At 47.5% G+C, this 20,000-nt stretch overlaps 1 protein-coding gene across 4 annotated transcripts in view; it reads right to left on the reverse strand.

Moving 5' to 3' along the window:
* nfia (nuclear factor I/A) overlaps positions 1-20,000 on the reverse strand; it is a 105,692-nt gene that overhangs the window by 7,851 nt on the left and 77,841 nt on the right. For 3 of the 4 annotated variants that reach the window (XM_083671294.1, XM_083671293.1, XM_083671296.1), the window contains 4 exons: positions 14,539-14,667; positions 7,795-7,973; positions 6,015-6,180; positions 5,831-5,922 (listed from right to left, as the gene is read on the reverse strand). In XM_083671294.1, coding sequence (XP_083527420.1) covers positions 5,831-5,922; positions 6,015-6,180; positions 7,795-7,973; positions 14,539-14,667 — 566 coding nt within the window. The remainder of the gene's footprint in view (positions 1-5,830; positions 5,923-6,014; positions 6,181-7,794; positions 7,974-14,538; positions 14,668-20,000) is intronic. The other variant, XM_083671295.1, reaches the window with a different exon arrangement.

The following is a 20,000-nucleotide window of genomic DNA, read 5'->3' on the forward strand; positions in this document are numbered from 1 at the left end:
CTGTTTGCTCTCGAGTGTGTGTGTGTGCGTACGTGTGAGTTAATACAGTGTGTGTATATGTGTGTGTGTGTGTGTGTGTGGTGTGACATTGGCCAATACGAGAGTCCTCTCACCATGCTATGGGAAGCAGTGTCCTGCTAAAGGCTATAACAGCAGTCATGTCCCTTGTGGCCACCCACTAGCCAATCAATATGCTGCTCTGTATGTGGAAGGGATTTGCTTTCAGAGGAATACCAGACAGCGTTCAAAAGGTGATTTCCCTCTCTCTCTGTCTCGCTCTTTGTGTGTTTCTCAGGCAGGTCTCTGTCTTAATCTCTTTGTGTATGTGTGTGTGTGTGTGTGTGTGTGTGTGTGTGTGTGTGTGTGTGTGTGTGTGTGTGTGTGTGTGTGCATGCATGCATGCGCGCGCAGTAAAGACTGTAGCAGGTTCCTTAGACAGCTGCTCTGTGCTCATCTGTCTGGTTGTCCTATTTGAAAGTCTTCAAGGTGAAGCTGGGTTTCAGTAGAGTGGTGGGGGTTGGGAAACACACCCGCACACCCGCAACCGCAGACACACACACACACACACACACACACACACACACACACACACACACACACACACAGTGAGTAAAGGGATGGTTGCCTGTTCCTTTAAACTCCCTGTCAATGGAACAAGTAATCTCATCACGTGGAGAAGTGCTGACTCAGGGCGCTGGGCTAAAGTGCCTGCAGATGAGTGTCATCTCGGAGGAATTCAGCCTCATGTAATGCAAACCAGCCTCTCGCCCCCCAGAGTGGCGCTTATGACCCCCCCCCCCCCCGCCTCTCTCTCAGTCTCCCACTCTCCCCTCCTTTACCTCTCAGCCTCCTCTCCATCCCTCTCCCTCTCTCTCTCTCTCCCTCTCTCTCTCTCTCTCTCCCCTCTACCTCTGTCGCATGCATCTCATCTCTCTTTAACTCTCCATCCCCTCTCTTCCTTTCTCTCACTCCGTTTTACAGTCTCTCCCTCTGTCTGTCTGTCTGTCTCCTCTCTCTCTCTCTCTCTCCCTCCCTCCATCTCCCCTTTTCTCTCCTCTCTACCTCCATCTCTCTCTATTTCCCTCTCCTGCTTCCTCCTCGTCCCTCCCTACCTCCCTCCTCCCTCCCTCGCTCCTTCCCTCACATAATTTACAGCTCCCAGAGGGACTGGTAGACACTCAGCCCCATCACTAATGTACATGTACATTACCTCCCATCAGACACTGCACTGTACTACACTATCTCTGACCGTAGGCCCTTGGTGCTGGCCACTGTCAGATCAACACACCAAACCAACTCATTACCATTCAAATGACCGCTGAATAGGCTCCATGGTTGCAATGCTACCTGATTCGATTTACGACCACGGTTAGTCATCGTAAAAGCATGAGTTAGGCAGGAGTGTTGCATGCGTGTTGCATGAGTGTTGCATGAGTGTTGCTCGCTCATATTAATGTTGATAATTACTGTCGAGAGCACTCTGGTCGGTGCAATGCCACCTGCTGTTCACTCTAGGCATAGCAACTCTACATTTCTGAAAAACCGAAACCCCACCTACTGTTTAGGCAAGGTTTTTTTTTTTTTTTAATTTAATAGAATAATAATATAATATTTTGAGAGTGAAGTAGCTCTGAGGCAGTGGTTATTATTTAGACTACAAACACAGGCCCTACTGTGGTAATGGCAGGCGTTTTGTGGGGCATCACGGCAGCAGACACTTAACAGGCAGCAAATTGACACACAGTACAAGAGTCAATTACAGGCCTTATCAGGCTCTCCTGTGTGCTTTTATAGAGGCAGAATAAAAGGCCTGGCCACTGAGCACCTTCTCTGCCCCCGCTGCTCTGACTTACTGCCTGGATATGTGACTCAAACACACACACACACACACACACACACACACACACACACACACACACACACACACACACACACACACAGTGTGCTGTGATTGAAAGTGTTGCTTATGAATCAGTGCTTTATCCCTGTACTGTGGGGCAGCAGCCTATCCCTCAGCAAACTCCAGTCAATTAAACACAGATTATGTGTTTGAGTGTGTGTGTGTGTGTGTGTGTGTGTGTGTGTGTGCAGGGTGTAGTCTGAGATTCATAGAATGTGAAGAATTCTGCATTTCAGTAGCAGTTGCTCTCTCTTATGTTATGTTATGATACATTAACTTTTTTTTCTTTTTTTTAATTAAAAGCCTTTGTCTGGTCTCTGCAGGGCTGTGTGAGAGCTGTTACCATGGGCTGTGTGTGTGCATGTGTGTGTGCATGTGTGTGTGTCTGTGTGTGTGCATGAGTGTGTGTCTGTGTGTGTGTGTGTGTGTGTGTGTGTGTGTGTGTGTGTGTGTGTGTGTGTGTGTGTGTGTGTGTGGTGTGTGTAAATGTACAGTATGTGCGTGAGAGTAGGCCACGAGTGTGTATATATGTGAGTGTGTATGTGTGTTGTGCTGTCTGGTCTGGGGGCATGGGGTGGGCTGTGTCTGTGTGTGTGTGTATGTGTGTCTAGTCTGTGAGAGTGGAGTTTCAGATGGCAAGGTGCAGGGCATCTATGGGTTCTCAGTGGGGGGCCAACCCCTCTCTGTCTCAGGGGGCAACCATCACTGGTTCCCATGGCAGCTACGGCGCTGAGCTGACCTGCGGGCACAAAGCCCCCCCCCCCCCCCCCCCACACACACACAGCCTGCCACTCACACCTCCTCTTTCATTGGCAGTGCCAACCTCACCCCCGCCCACCCCCTCAGAAAAGAGCCAACCAATGAGTGTGAGGAGGGAGGTGGTAAGATAGAGTGCCCGCTTCACATCACCCTACCCCCTCCCCCTCTATGACAGAGGGGGGTGGTATGTTAGAGGGGTGGGCACACACACACACACACACACACACACACCCACACCCTGCCGGCCCCTCAATCAACCCACCCTACTGTCTCGCCACTCTCGGCCCCTCGGTCGCCATGACGAGAGGAGCAGGAATGTTAACTGTTACAGTCACACATCTCTCTCCTCTCTCCATTACTCTCTCCTTCTTCCTATCCTCCCTCCCTCCCTCCCTCCCTCCCTCACTCACTCCTATCCCTTTCTCTCGGGTAGCTAACACTGGCCGCCAAGGGTAACTTTTGTCCCGTGAGCCGCAGGGAGGTTTTCAGCGCAGCCTTAGGGGCCGGGAGTGTGTGTGTGTGTGTTGTCTGGGTCTGTGTGTGTTTGACAAGGTCCCGCTGTGGGGTCACACACTCTTTAATATAACGAGGCCCTCCCTGTCCATCTCAGGTCTTTTCATATGGGGGCTTTAATATCGCCGCTCAATTTGACCCCACCCCCCTACAGACAAAATGGACATTGACAGAACAGGCCACAATATTTCCACGAGCTATGGCTAGCTGGTACGGTCTAAACCTGCATATTTACAATATCATTGAAGTCAATGAGCTGATCCTCTTCTATAGATAACAGTAACTTACAGTCTGTGTATACAGTTACACTTTGTGATCTCAAGAGCCTGGGTCTTCGGTTACGCATTGAATGAAAGAGAAATGTATAGCTCCTGATACAGAAATTTCATACAACTATTAAGAGCCTATTTTGTGAATTTCAATACTTTCATCTGGTACACTGCTAACACTGCTAACACTGTGACACCTTTCCCTTTCCAACCTCTCGAGCCACGTTTGTAGTATCTTGTAGTATCTTGAACACTTCTGATCAATGGCTTAGGGTGTGTGTGTGTGTGTGTGTGTGTGTGTGTGTGTGTGTGTGTGTGTGTGTGTGTGTGTGTGTGTGTGTGTGTGTGTGTGTGTTTTGGAGGACTGGTGAGCAGCCTCTGTGTCGCAGGCCTCAGCGCCAGGCTGAATTAATAATGCACAGAGTGCCGGATTCCAGGCCTGAGCAAACACAGATAGATGTGCAGATTGGGCAAACGGCTTAGCAGCTAACCCCAGTGGAGTGAGGGATAAGGATGGAGAGAGGGAAAAAGAGAACGAGAGAGGGATAAATAAATAGATAAATAAAACAAAAACAATAAATAAAGGCAGCCACTCAGCTAACCCCTTCCTCTTCCCTCCCTTCCCTCTCTCTCTTTCAATTCTGGCTCTGGTGACAAACACCTGCTTCAGTTCTTCTCGGGAAGTGTGTGTCTCACAACCCATGACAGAGCCAATAAATCGACGGCCCTGCATACCGTGGACACGACTCGCTGGCACACGCACAAGCTCACGTGCAGGCAAACACACACACACACACACACACACACACACACACACACACACACACACACAATCCCAAGTCAATAGTGCACTGAAGACACTGCTATTCCCGCGTCACATGCTGCTGCCATTTCACCTTGTTCCTTCTTTTGTATCCTCTTTGACTGTGCTCTTATTTAACTTCTTACTCTCCCTTCCTTCATTCCTTCCTGTATAGTGTGTAGAGCTGGTTGGAACTTGTGCAGTAGCCAACAACAACCCACCTCCACATACTGAACTGTCATGAGCATGACGGAGATAACATCATATAACATTACCTCCAATATCTCCACCATGTAGGACAGGGCTAAACAACAGCTAGCTAATGTAAAGGCAGGCAATAGCCTGTTAAGGCAGGCAATAGCCAACAGTTCAGTAAGTGATCGCCCAACATGTTCTCAAATTCTACTGTCTCAACCTCATAACTTTGAGCTTACACATATGTCTAACAGTGACCATTTAAACCCAATGGAATGCTCATAGTGTTAAAAGTATAGATACTCTTGACGTTTTACTGGGGTATGGAAGTGCATTTTCCAATGGTTTTCCAATCGTCTTTTAACTATGATGCAGGTGATTGATGGTGATGACTGCTAACTATTTAGATAATGACACCCCAAACTCATGAAAAAGGCACTAACTATAAGACTATAGGCAACATAAGGTATTAACTTTACAAGTGTTATTTTGACAACATTTGTGTAATTCAGCCTATAAAACAAATGTAGTCTTCATCTACAACTGGTTGCTAAGCAATTTAATGGCCACCATGAATTTTCTGTAAATTGCTGAATTTCAATCTCAGCAGAGACTTTAGTTACATTTTTTACTCCATGTAAAACCAACGTGATTTTTTGGAGTAACAAAGTATAATAGTTTAAAAAGTATAATATGTATCAGGGTTTGGAATGTGTCACTTAAAAGGTGTAAGAACAGCAGTGTTCCAAATATTGCATCTTTTGGTCACCACAGACCTCTATGTTAAAATGGGCACCTTCAAGTGGTTATATTTTTAAAAGTACAATGAGTTTCAAAAAGTTGAATACAACCAACTTAAGTTAGACATCTGTGCATTTAGGAGGAAAATGTAGCAGGTAAAATTAAGTATGACAAATAACAGTAGTGTGTTGCTTTGCAAACACACTAATAAAAGCTAGTTCTGTGTATTGGTGTGTAGTATATAGTAGGCTTCAATGTACAGTACTTGTGTGCGCACATGTGTGTGTGTGAGTGTGTGTGTGTGTGTGTGTGTGTGTGTGTGTGTGTGTATGTGTGTGTGTGCTCTCCCTGCGGTGGGCCAGGGAATAAATCAGCCAGGGGGTCAGTGTGTAGGGGAGTAGAGGGGGGCTAGGTGGGCCTCAGTCAGGGCCACACTCATTAGACTCCACATAAATCAGCACTGTAACAGGCCTCACCACACACACACACTTGTGCTAGTGCGTACAGCCCCCAAGGGTCTAGTCCATAGAGTGTTAGCTTGTCACACAGCCCCCCTAGGAAAGATACAGCATACACCTACAAGTGTGTATTTGTGTGTGTATTTATGTGTGTGTGTGTGTGTGTGTGTGGGGGAGGGGGGTGATGACTTACCTGAGGCTGCTGAGGGATATTTACAAAGCTGGGGTCTCTGGGGCCCACACTGACGAAGCGTTGGGCTGGGGACGTGCTCGGCGTGGAGTAGGCTGCAATGAGAGAGAGAGAGAGAGAGAAACATAAGACATTGAAAACATTCAACATCTTCAAGCCTAATGTGAGTGGTGGGTGGGTTACTCACTTGGCGAGGTGGGGGAGTGCCCCCCCCCGTCGGTGGAGGTGGAGGGAGGTTTGGAGTCTGGCACAGGTAGGGGCACCGGGCGCGCCATGGGGGGCGGGGGTGGTGGGGGCAACATGGGGGTGGGCAGGAACGGGTTGTGTACCTTCCCCTGACTGCTCCCATTGGGCTGAGGGAAGACAGGAGGAAAAAAAGACCAAGTAAGACACTAGACAAGTGAGACATTAAACATAAAGCTGAACCTGAAACTGTTACCACACCTTCTACAAAACTCTCTCCCTCACACACACACACACACACACATCCACACACCCACTCTCTCTCTCTCTCTCTCTCTCTCCTCAACAGGTCTGCTGCATGACAAACCTGTTACAGTAGCTCTACAGTATCAGTCCTGGTTGTCCTCTAAAACACTGTCTAAGGGTGTGTGTGTGTGTGTGTGTGTGTGCCAGGGACACGCGCACATTAAAGAAGCGCTTCTTTGCGAGACACTACTCAGCAATTTTCCCTGCTCCTGGTCATAAAGAATTCTGCTGCTGTGCGCACTTTGCCGTTGATAATCTATTACCAAAACAGTGCACCGGGGCTGGGGCTAACACTCTCTCTCTCTCTCTCTCTCTCTCTCTCTCCCTTCTCTCTCTCTCTCTCCCTTCTCTCTCTCTCTCTCTCTCTCTCACTGTGAAGCATCAGGGCCAAGCTGGCGGCTACAGGCAGTAGGGTCAGGCCTGCACTCTCCAGATTTATGATGTCTATAGCATCGCTCAGAGTGAGGACGTCACCCGGCTGACTACGTCTGTGTGTATGTGTATGTGTGTGTGTGTGTGTGTGTGTGTGTGTGTTAGTATCTATGTGTGTGTGTGTGTGTGTGTATGTGTGTGCGATAGACAGACAGGGCTGTAAATTAACCAGTCTCCCACCATATATCAAAGGCTTCAGTGTTGTCTGGTCTTGAAACAAACAGTAGCTGTACATAACAATAAGCCTTATAGGCATATATTGACTGACCATAGCTTTGATTCTATTGTACTCCTGTACGGATTACATTACTATGAAATTGATATGGCACACGTACTTTAAATATTTAATTCAGAGAGACAGGCAATGCATACACTGAGACTCATGACTCCCTAAGATTCAATGCAAATGCTCTGTGTTCATTTAATTGACTTGAGTGTGTGTGTGTGTGTGTGTGTGTGTGTGTGTGTGTGTGTGTGTGTGTGTGTGTGTGTGTGTGTGTGTGTGTGTGTGTGTGTGTGTGTGTGTGTGTGTGTGTGTGTATCTGTCTATACACAGAGAGAGACTGATTCAGATTGAATGGGCGAATGAAAAGTGGATCGGGAAACTCGGCTGGCTATCGATTCAGTGTCTAGACACAAATATATCAACTATCTAACTGCAGACATCAAGTAAGCCCCCCCCCCCCCCCACACACACACACACACACTCCGCTGCAGTGCTTACTCTTCAACCACTCATGAAAAGCACCTGTAACCCACAAATAGTCTATATGTGCCATCTATATGCAAACACACCTGTCCCCCTGTGGATATGTATATATACATATATGTATCTTATCACCCACAGCATTTCTGCTAAATAATTCCCCAAAATAACACAGTGTACCAACTGTGCACAGGAACCAAAACAGATGACCAATGTGTGTGTGTGTGTGTGTGTGTGTGTGTGAGTGTGTGTGTGTGTGAGCGTGTGTGTGTGTGTGTGTGTGTGTGTGTGTGCATGCGTGCGTGCGTGCATGTATGAAAATTCTCCTTTTTTTTCTTACATTAAGGAAGCCCACCTGTCCTCCTTGCTGGCCAGAGTCAGGACAGACAAGTTGGACAAACTCCTTCAGGCTCTCCTGGGGGTGGTAGCGGATGGCCGGGTGGGAGAAGTAGGAGCCCGGCTGCTGGATGATCGGCGACGTGGGGAAGTGGAGGCTCGATGGCGGGGCGTGTGGACTTGCTGGAAGAGAGAGAGAGAGAGAGAGAGAGAGAGAGAGAGAGAGAGAGAGAGAGAGAGAGGTGAGACATTTAGAAAGAGGGTGGTAGGGGTGGGGAGGTAGGAACACAAATAGGGGTACAGTGGAGACCCAGCAGTGAAAGTGAGACTGTGCAGCAAAGGATGGGACGCATGCAGACAGACAGACAGACAGACAGACAGAAACACACATGTGCCCGCACAGACACACACAACATACATTCAGGATTACTCACCAACAGCCTATATGTAACACACACACACACACACACACACACACACACACACACACACACACACACACACACACACACACCCACACCCACGCAGGAGCTGTGAGTGAGATGTGTGTGGGAGGAGATATGATGACAGGCTCTATGGTGACCCAGTGACAGAGAGCAGACAGGCCCACAGTGCACATGACATGATGCCCACGGACCACAATGCACCTCATGCCTCACACTGTCAATCAAAATGAGGGGCGGACCTTCCGTGAAACAATCGCTATGCCATCATATCACGCAACATGACCACAGCAAATATACTTAAGTGTGGTTCCCTTTCAACGGTCATGGTGATGACCCTAGTCTAGCGAGAAGAATATGTCTCCTCTAAGTGACTCTCTCTGGCCACTGCTTAAGCAACATGGTCAACAATACCTTTCTTTCAGTAAAACAAATCTGTCCATGTTTGTATGTTTGAAAGCACATGGAGCAGTCTCATGATGAGGTAGCCCTGTCTGAGACATGTAGACATCGCCCTCAGACCTTGAGGATCTCATCTTTGCCTAATTGTGCTTTCCATATGGGAGACCCAGGTTCAAACCCTGCCTGTCACAATGGAAAGACATGATCATCTCAGCGATAAACAATAATGTGACCCAGACGTCAGCTAATGTCAGCTTACAACACCTGACATAGCACTGTCACAACTAAGACAGGGTTTCTGATCATGATCAAACCATTTTGACAGTTGTCTCTCTTGATGCAACAGTATAAACCGCTAAGATTCAAAACAGTTTGTGTGTGTGTGTGTGTGTGTGTGTGTGTGTGTGTGTGTGTGTGTGTGTGTGTGTGTGTGTGTATGTGTGTGTGTGTATAAAACAGCCACTACTAACTTCAGCTAACTTTAGCCACCACTTTAAAAAAAGAATGGGAGTGAATGGCAGGAGTCAAAGTTCAACATTGTATGGCCAAATCAACTCAAATTAACTTTCTGACTTGGTTACTTTGAGGTGATTTGGCCACAAATGTTGAACTTTTGTCTACTGCTCCCATTCACACCCATTGTTTTTAATTTAGTGGTGGCTAAAGTTATCTGAAGTTAGCAGTGGCTAGTTAAACAAATCTGAATGATGGATTACAGTTTCTGCTGGCCCATAGACTACTTTCAGGGTAATGAACCATCTGACAAGGTGTATAAGGTGTACAAAAGTGAACTATCCCTTTAAGTAGGGGTCAATAAATTGATCCCGTAGGTACTGCACTTCATGGCTCCTTTAGCGGTGGGGGGGTGCATCTGGGAGTCGGGACTGACAGTCCTTTAATAAATGGAGGTTTATCAAGTATTTAATTGTAACCGGCACAATCTAATTAGGGAGCTCTTAATAGAGGTAATATCAGGTTATTGGTTATTAGTATAATGCCTGGGACATGCGGGCGAGAGGGTCTTTAAGCCTGTGATGTATGAGAGAGGGGGGGAAGGGGTCGGTTAATAAGACTCACTGCACTCGAGCCCCCATTTCCAATATCAGTGCAGTGGCGGCTCTCTTGCAGTGGTGGAGCGGGGAGGTGGGGTGAGGGTGGGGGAGGGGGGAGAGATGGTAAGCTGATACTACATAAACATTGTTAAAGCCACAGCTCCCTGGCGCAGTAATTCACTTAACTTTGTGGTGATTTATGGCTCTGTCAATAGAGGGTGACTGGAAACTCTGGACGCTCCCTGCGCTTGCCTTGCTCTGGAAGGGCTTTGTATTTACAGTAATAATAGAATGGATGGCTTTCTCTGCCCTTCCCTCTCTTCTCTCCCCCCCACCACTCTCTCTCTCGTTTCTCTCGTTTGTAAGTTAATTCGCTCCCTCCTTTCTTTTTTTGGCATGCCCCCGTCTTTTCATGCCCCCGTCTTTTCATGCCCCTGCCTTTTGTCTTGTGCTGGGCTGGAATGTGGACTTTTGGAGTGAGGGGTGGGGTCAGGAAAGGGAGAGGAGAGAGAAAGGCATCCCCCTCCACCAGCCTGCCCTCTTTCCCCTCCCACACACACACACACACACACACACACACACACACACACACGTGCACATGCATACGGTCACACGCACACACGCACGCACACACGGACACACGCGCACACACACACACACACACACACGAGTGTCTGGATTCCTCTATTGAATTAGCCGTGTGTGTGTGTGTGTGTGTGTGTGTGTGTGTGTGTGTGTGTGTGTGTGTGTGCTGAGGCTATGGTGCAGTGGCTGCAGGGAGGCAGGCGAGATCCACACTGACTGACCCCACAGAGACACACCCACTCCCAGGCTTACTTAGTCACTCCTGCTCCCTTCCCCATTCTCTCTCTCTCTCTCTCTCTCTCTCTCTCTCTCTCTCTCTCTCTCTCCTCTGACTGCCCACAGACACTTATTTCTCTTTCTTTTGACTTGATATCTCCACTTCTACTCACTGCAAGTATAAAACTGTCTGTAGTGGGGATGTGTGTAAACTGTGTATTACAGTAGTTGTTCCACCCGTCTGGGGAGTGGTGTTGGAGACGGAGCAGGAGACTGGTTAGGCTACATTTATCTCCGGTGCAGGCAGCAGGTCCAGACAGGAAAATGTTGACGAGCCACTCTGTAGCGCCTGACAAGTGTGCTAATGAACTCCCCAGACACACTCACATACACACCACTAGCCTGAACACACACACACACACACACACACACACCAGTGTCCCTAATTAGAATCATAATCAATCATTGCTGTTTTAAACTTTTCACCCAGGTAGCTAGCCAGGCAGGATATTAAAGTGGAGTGTGTCCTATAGCTCTGCAGATCAGTTCAACTGACAGGTATCACTTAGTTGTCTGTATCCCCATCAGTTATCCCCTGTCCAGTTTGGCCCTAGTGTGAGTGACCACTGGCTCTCGTCCAAACTCTTGGCCCAATCCAGGAAGAGGCCGCCAATGTCAATTATGCAAATGGACAGAGTCAATTAGAATGTCTAAAGTCATTCTTTTTTTCAACGACCAATCCTAAGTGTTCCAGAACGATTTCCAATTACTTAAATAGCTTGCTCCTGTGTCATGTTCTCATTTATTTGATGATTAATATTTTCCATGGAAAATGGCTGGTAAACAATGTTTCGCCATGTTTCAGGTTGTCAGCTTGCACGTAATGACTCCAAAAAGGCTTTTAGCATAAGGAAAGGAGGGGGGGCTTAGCACTATTCCTCCTCTACCCATCTTTACTGTGTCTTTACCCCTCTATCACCAGCATTCCCAGAGGTTCCTGAGAGACCCCTGTACTTACAGGTTTTCACCCCAGACCAGTCGGTTCATCAGATCTGAATGACTGAGTCATACATGACTCATGATGAGGGTCTATAGCAATGACAGAGCTGCCTGCTGCCGATGACATCATGAGAATAACACATGATGACATGGAGAGAGATACTGGTGCTACGCTGGCCTCATCCGCTACTGATCTGAAATGATTGGATTAATGTAAGCAACCACGATGTAAGTAGAACATCCTACAGTACTTAGCCTTTCGGAGAACACGATGGAGCCACTACCACGGTGCTTAGACCTATCCAATCCTCTCAGATCTGTACGGGCTAGACTAGGCTAGTGGGCTGTTTCTGGATTGGGCCCGAGTGTTAAGCCCTCGTGGAGATAGGGAGGGTGTGCTACAGCAACAATAAGACTACACTAGGAGGGCTATGTATTCATGACTGTAGAAACAGAATAGCTCCAGAATAACTCTCCAGGGTAAGCCTCAGAGTCGGGGCGCCTCCTTTCTCCCGCTAGCAGGTTTATTTGGGCTTCTCCTCGTGAGCGAAAGGCGCCACATTGTATGGAACGCCGCTAATGCCGCGTCGGACAGCAAAGGATATGAAAGAGCTCAAAGCAGCTGATCCTGCCACTATCCAGCTACGGCACTTTAATGGTGCCTTTTTGTAAGCGCCCACGGCCCCCTACCTCAGCCATTCAAAGCAGTGGCTTGGGGAGGGGGGGAGGGTGGTGGTGAGGATAGTGTCCCACCCAGCATGGTCTCTCTAGGCCCTTTCATGCCCCTCTAAACAAGGCCTGTTAGTGGTGACTTTAGCGTCTAGTTGTGGGGTAGTTAGATGAAAGTGAGCTGCGATCACTGCAGGTCCTCTCCACACCGCTCCCAGTGGGTGGGCCTGTAGTTAGTATTGGGGGGGGGGGTCTGGGGGCCCCCCTTGAGTAAATATGTAAATGATAATGAACGCACTGGAACAAGGAGGATGCTGAAGACAGCTTTCTGGGAGGGGGTTGTGTTGTGTGTGTGCGTGTGCGTGTGTGTTTGTGTGTGTGCGTGGGGGGGGATCCTCTGGAGCTATTGTCACCCCCAGCCTGCATGTGCAATATAAAAGGCACCGGATTAGTTCCACTTTGCAAATCGTGTTGGTTCGCTGGGTTTTCCCTTTTTCCTCTCCCTCCCCCTACCTCGTCGTCTCCCTCCACTGCCAACTTTTTCCTTGAAAAAAGATATACACAATCCAGAGGTGGATTATCGTATAATAATAGAGATGATTAAAAAAAAAGCCCCTTTATTATAACTGAGGCTGCTTTTGAGCGAGGGGAGAGATAGCAACAGGTAGCTTGTGGGTTTGGTGGTGTTGATGAGGGGGTGGGGGGGGGGGCACAGAGAGAGAAGCTTCGGGAGGAGGAGGAGGCGGTGGAGGGAGACACAGACAGAAGTGCGCTTTAATAGCTCTTTTGAAGACTTGAACTCGAGCTAACGAACCGTGGGGCTCTTAGTCTTTGTTTGCCAAATTGCGGTGCCCTCCAGCTACACCTACATCTCAAGGCTCGGCAGGTTCGGCTAACGTTTCAGATGGAAAAAGTGGGCCATGAAGTCAGAGTATGATAAATCAATTACTACATTCATACCGCCAGGTTTGGGGGGGTTTAAAGTCACTTGAAAAGAGATGACAACCAGCATGACTTATGAAGATTAATGAAAGACAACATTTTTGCCTTTTATGTGAGTGTAAGAACATCAAAATCCACAATCTGACAGGGATACCATTTACTGACACAACTTAATCCTGCTCGTATCAAACTATAAGCCTTGGAGGTTTTGGATTTTTTTAGGTCAGAATATGACACACATCAAACCTCTAATCTTCCAAATGTGTACTTATTCACCCCCCCCCCCCCACACACCACCACCAATGACACTCTGTTGCATAGAGAGTTTTCTCAGACAATGATGTTTAACAGAACGTAACACACAATTATTTACTCAGATTCTATCAAGCAGAGAAACTAAAAAGTGTGCAGGACAATAAATGCTTGAGATCCATTATCTTCAACCCAGTTCTCAAACTGTACGCAAACTGGCCTGGACAGTACTGCTTACTGTAGAGGCTCCACAGAGCGCCCAATCTTCAGAACATATTGGTTTTCCCCTCAAACAAAAAGCATTGCTAGACAACTATTTTAGAATTAAAAAGTGTTGTTGAGATCAATAACATACTGTATATATATATATATATATATATTTTTTTTTTTACTGTTCATGTCAATTCTGATGACGTGAACAATTCTGATGTTATAATTGGTGCTAGTTCCTAGCAACATATACATATAAAAAATAAAACCTGTGTGCAGCCAGATGATTATGTGGTTACTGTTTATGTCAAATATAGAGATAAAAGTAAACAGGCCACAGTGAGAGCAGCTTTACTTGGTGAGATAATCTGTGGATTACACTCACATTCAACTCATGTTTGGACATGAACATTCCCGGCTAAACCTCACACAAACACACACACACACACACACACACACACCCACACCCACACACACGCACACGCACACACACACACACGCGCACACACACACACACACACACACACACACACACACACACACACATAAGATCCAGTCTTCTAAAAGGCATGAGGGGGGTGCTCCTGTACCAACTGTTAAATAAATATTTCCATCAACAAGAGAATACCGAAAAATCCCAAGCGTGAAGGAGGGGGGCAGTGGGGGGAGGGAGGGAGAGGGCTGACACTCAAAACGTAGCACACACTGTAATAGGCCCACAGTACAACACTGCAAGAGACTGTGGGAATGGTGTAAGCACACAGGAACACAGAAGCTCCACCAACATGAGGAGCCTTGCGCCTCGTCTCCCCCATTAGTCCCTATCTGAGAAGGGGGGTGGAGGTGTGCTGGGTTTGAAGAAGGGTTTGGAGAGGAAGGAGGGCACAGATTTGGTAGGGGTAGTTTCAGGGGGAGATTGGTTGGGTGGTGGTGGAGAAGGAGGGTGGGGAGTGGGGGGGTGGGGGGGGCGGACCTCACCTCTAGGTCCTGTAATGACAGGCCGATGATGGTGTGTGAATGCCGTTCGGGGGGAGGAGATCTGCGAAGGCACGGGGCTGCTGAAACCAGACTTCTCTGACTTCTTTAATGTGGTGGGCGATGGCATCCCTGGCAAGGAATGATTGATAAGTGCAATTTAATAATGCAAGGTCACCCCACACACAGGCTTGGCGCACAGGTGAGAGAGTGGCAGAGAGAGGGGGTGGGGGCAGGGGGGTGGTGTGTGGAGGAGAGCGAGTGCAGGGGGGAGGTGGACAGGCTAGGAGGGGGGTTGGGGGGAGGATAGGGAGAGTACTCAGGGTCCAACAGAGTGTGGCACTGTACAGTCTGACGTCTTTAGAGGGGGATAGCCCAATGCGGACAAATATTGCTACTTAGTACTGCACTGTAATGCTGTAGACAAATACCTAACATTTCTTGAACTTAATTATTTTTATTTCATTATTTGCATGGCTTGTGTATGAATCAGGCTTCAAAGCCATCTTATTTTCAAGCAACAGGAATTAAGATTTGAGAACCAGGGAGGTCCTACTGTTTAAGTTGCAGATCCTTTGGCCTAGTCCTTTTGGAAGAATCAAATCTCAGAATTGGATTGTTCCTAATTTGAGGTTAGTAGTAATGAATGAATGGGATCCCCCCGAAAAAACGTGTGGATAAAACAAATCTTTTCCTAATGAATGGACGCGTGCCTCATCCGTGGGCTGATGGGATGGTTAGGGACTGGGATGGAGGAGGGGGAGTAAGAAGAGGGGGAGTGGGAGAAGGAGGTAGGGTTAGATGGCATTTAAAAGACAGGTTAGGCTTACGGCAAAGCACACAGCATTCACAGTCTTAAGTATGGTGTTTAAACTGGCGCTTTGCCATCTTTACGTGAAAGACAGTGTCAGATGCATTCACCATTTGGCTTAACTAACAGTAGAATAGAGAGAGCATGCATGAGGATGTTAAGTGGTTGTATTATTGCCTATCAAAGCTCCGTCCGACCACTCCCCTTTGGCACTGACTTTGCACCAATAAGAATAACACACACCCCATTGACATTGTGATTGGATCATCTTTTCCTAATTGACAATCATTCCAATGCTTCAGTCCAGGCCCCTTCTCTCTGACTGGCTGATGTGTTGAGACAGCACAGTGATGTGCTGATCTCCTTTTATGAGCCACCCATCAAAATAAACACAGCGCTAACCTAAACCCAACAGCAAGAAGCCACTTCATACAGTAATCAATAATGCTACTTGATTTCTTTAGCATGCCCTTCCTCTCCCTTTGTACACAATCCTCCTTTTTCTTATGAAAGATGTAAACATGCAGTCTGATATTCGAAAAAGAACATGCACCATACGCAAAGCTCAGAGGGATGCAGTTTTATTTTGCTCGTTTTGGAAGTGGGACTTGAGCCCTTGTGGTTGCTGTGTGTTAAGGGACTGAAGTTTCTTATAAGTGTGTGTGTGTGTGTGTGTGTGTGTGTGTGTGTGTGTGTGTGTGTGTGTGTGTGTGTGTATGGTGTCCTAAATGATGCAGATGTTTGCCATAGTTTCTCCAGCCCCTTGGAGACCCCTTCCACTTTCAGACAGTGAGACAGAGAGAGAGAAAGATTGACAGAGAAAGAGAGAGACAAAGACAAAGACAGGGTATTTCTCGGCTCTTTGAGTGACTAAACATTACCCATTGCCCGAATCCTCAAGTAAAGAGTGTTGAGTAAGCAGAGGTTGTTGTGTAGACTGTTGCCTGGTGCTGAGGAAGTGCTTGACAGAACTGAAGGGTGTGTAGAGGGGGTGTATGTAGGGGTGTGTATTGGGGTGGGGGCAGGTTGGAGGTCTTGGAGGATAATGTTTGTTGTCTTTTCAACACACACAAATGAGAACATACCAACACCCAGGAAAGAAAACACCAACAAAAAGACAAGCCTAGCAAGAGACAAGCATATGATCTATACAGAAAACAACCTTTCACTCACACAGCCTTTACATCTCACACAGCCTCTATATCTCCTGTGTTGGTCCCCCAGAATCACGCTCCTCAACGTAATCGTCCATTCTCAAGTGTTACACTCACCGGCCACTTTATTAGGTACACCTTGCTAGTACCGGGTTGGACCCCCTTTTGCCGTCAGAACTGCCTTAATTCTTTGTGGCATAGATTCAACAAGGTGCTGGAAACATTCCTCAGAGATTTTGGTCCATATTGACATGATAGCATCATGCAGTTGCTGCATATTTGTCAGCTGCACATCCATGATGCGAATCCCCTGTTCCACCACATCCCAAAGATGCTCTATTGGATTGAGATCTGGTGACTGTGGAGGCCATTGGAGTACAGTGAACTCATTGTCATGTTCAAGAAACCAGTTTGAGATGATGTGAGCTTTGTGACATGGCGCGTTATCCTGCTGGAAGTAGCCAAGTAGCCATGGGTACACTGTGGTCATAAAGGGATGGACATGGTCAGCAACAATACTCAACAATAGGTAGGCTGTGGCGTTTAAACGATGCTCAATTGGTACTAAGGGGCCCAAAGTGTGCCAAGAAAATATCCCCCACACCATTACACCACCACCACCAACCTTTGAGTTACTGTTGCCTTTCTATCATCTTGAATCAGTCTGGCCATTCTCCTCTGACCTCTGGCATCAACAAGGCATTTTCGCCCAGAGAACTGCCGCTCACTGGATATTTTCTCTTTTTCGGACCATTCTCTGTAAGCCCTAGAGATGGTTGTGCGTCAAAATCCCAGTAGATCAGCAGTTTCTGAAATACTCAGACCAGCCCGTCTGGCACCAACAACCATGCCACGTTCAAAGTCACTGAAATCACCTTTCTTCCCCATTCTAATGCTCGGTTTGAACTTCAGCAGGTCTTCTTGACCATGTCTACATGCCTAAATGCATTGAGTTGCTGCCATGTGATTGGCTGATTAGATATTTGCATTAATAAGCAGTTGAATAGGTGTACCTAATAAAGTGGCCGATGAGTGTATATGGTTTTCACATTATTGTGCGTACCACAACCACACTTCCTGGCTCAGTTCATTTCCTTTCCTATTGCTCTCTCCTACATGGCTTGGTTTACGAAAAGCAAACTGAACTGCCTTGATAACAGATAAGGTGCCAGCTGTGATAAGCTATATGTGAGGAAGAAAGCAGCCTACCTCTACAGTATATGCTATTCTGCACTCACTGGAAGGAGCATAGTTTCGGTCTGCATGATAGTGTGAAAACCATATTAGTGTCCAACAACTTGCTGGATCGATGTCAGTGAGCGTGCTGACAGTCTTTAGAGACACATTAGGCTGGAATCAGTGACTCCAATTGGCCAAATGAACTCTTCAGGCTGCTTCATATCCCTGGTCTTTAGTCAGAGGACCAGCAGATTCATGAGAATCAATTGGCCAACCAACCCTCCAATTGCCCAAGACTCAAACAAGAAGACAGAAAGCTAACAACTGGAACAACAAGTTCTACAGAGAGTGAATAAACGGAAAACAACCAATGATTACGGTGACCACTAAAGAGAGGAGTCCTCTTTGAAATCCTAAAAGTCATTAGTCCAACGCTGTGAGCGAGTGCAGTCAGAACTGCAAATCCCATGATCCCTTGGGCTGTGTGCAAGGAGATGAAAGCAAGGGGTTCAAATGGTGGTGCTCTTTGAGGTGTTTGGGGGGGACTACAGTCAGAACATTGCCCATTCAGAACCTCATTGACTTTTTCAAGAGCTGACCTAGCATAGCCACAGTGGCTAGCTAACTTCAGACACTCTCTGGACCCTGGCTGATAAAGGTTACAGGAGGGGAGAAGCGAGGTGTGGGGCCCACACTAGACTCAGACTCAACAGACAGGTTGTTCTTCTTCAAAGAGCCTGGTGGCTGTGAAGTGCTCCCTATCCTTTTGGACTTTTGTAAGAAAGTGTTAACAGGTGTTAACAGGTGTTATACGGCCTTCTACATAATGTAAGGGAATGGTGTGGTGTGTTGAGGAAACTGGCAGTGTGTGACTCGACAGCCATTTTAACATCAAGAAGTGAGTGCATGAGTGAACGGGTAGAAGAGAGATAGAGAGGAATGAGGCATTGAGGTCCAAAGTGTTGGAAAAGGAAGGGAAAAGTTGGGGGAGAGGCTGGGATATGCAATTCCCCTGACTGCGAGCTGTAGGGTGAATGGCTGTGTGTGTGTGTGTGTGTGTGTGTGTGTGTGTACGTGCACGTGTGCGTGTGTGTGTTTGCGTGTGCCTGGGTGAAGGGGCCTGAAGTCTGAGAGTGAGTAATGAACACTTGAAAAGGTTCTGTCAGGTGGAATCAGAGCCGGGCCGTGCTCAGCACTTTCCCCTTCCGAGGCGTTATTACACGATAGAGGGAGAGAAGTGGACCCTTCTATCTCTTGCTCTCTCTCTCCCCCCCCCCTCTCTCTCTCTCCCTCCTTCCTCCTCTGACAAATTGACAAGCCTCCCGGCTGGTGGGGAGGCGATTCTGTATCGAGCGTCCCTCTCCTCCTCCTCCTTCTCCTTCTCTGCTGTCCATCCGTCTCTTGCTCTACTGAGGCCCCTTCTCCGGTGTGCATCAATCAGGCTGGAGCTAGCCCCGCCATGGCCCTGACTCAGAGGCCTGGGCATGTGAGTGCACACTGCCCAGACAGGCTAACAGAGCGACTCCCTCACACGAGTGGACAGGCCAGCGGCAGTGTGAGGCATGAATAAAGACTGCCTTATCAATGCCAGGGGCACACTGCAGGAGAGCTATGTCCGCACAACACACAACTATGTTTGTTGGAGAGCCTATAGGAAGCTGCAGACTCTCTCTCGTCCAATGGGAGTCCAATCCAAATCGCAACTCAAACCAATCAAATACGGTCCTCTTTTCTGAATGTCCTTTTTAATCAATTAATTCCTTAATTAATTCCTGACCCCCAGACACACACCCACACCCACAGACACAGACACAGACACAGACACAGACACAGACACACACACACACACACACACACACAGCCCAACTGACACTTGATCATCCAAACCAGCTGAGTTGGCAGCCCGATAAAGTCAGTATCATGTGGGTGATGTCTGCCTGAGACCTGACGTTAGTTACCTGGGATATGTGTGGGATGCTGTTACACGGGATACACTTTTACGAGGCACAGCTAATTTTAAACACACATACACACACAACACACACACACACACCATCCACCTCAAATTAGCTGCTGAGTACTCAGCAGCTGAGTAAGTGTAACGCTGTCCCAACGTCAAAAGTGTTTCCAGACACGCACACGCTCACACACATAGGGCAAGCACACAAATCTCACATAGGGCAAGCACACAAAGGGTACCTCAACAAGAGGCAAATACATGGCGCGCCATAGGGTGAATAAGACAAAGAACTCTGACAATAATTAGAGTTTAAGGGGGAAAAAGTTGAAGATGGAAATTTGACACATTTGAATGACGGTGA

The sequence above is a fragment of the Argentina silus genome (assembly GCF_951799395.1).
Source record: "Argentina silus genome assembly, chromosome: 6".
In the NCBI taxonomy this organism is placed as follows: Eukaryota; Metazoa; Chordata; class Actinopteri; order Argentiniformes; family Argentinidae; genus Argentina; species Argentina silus.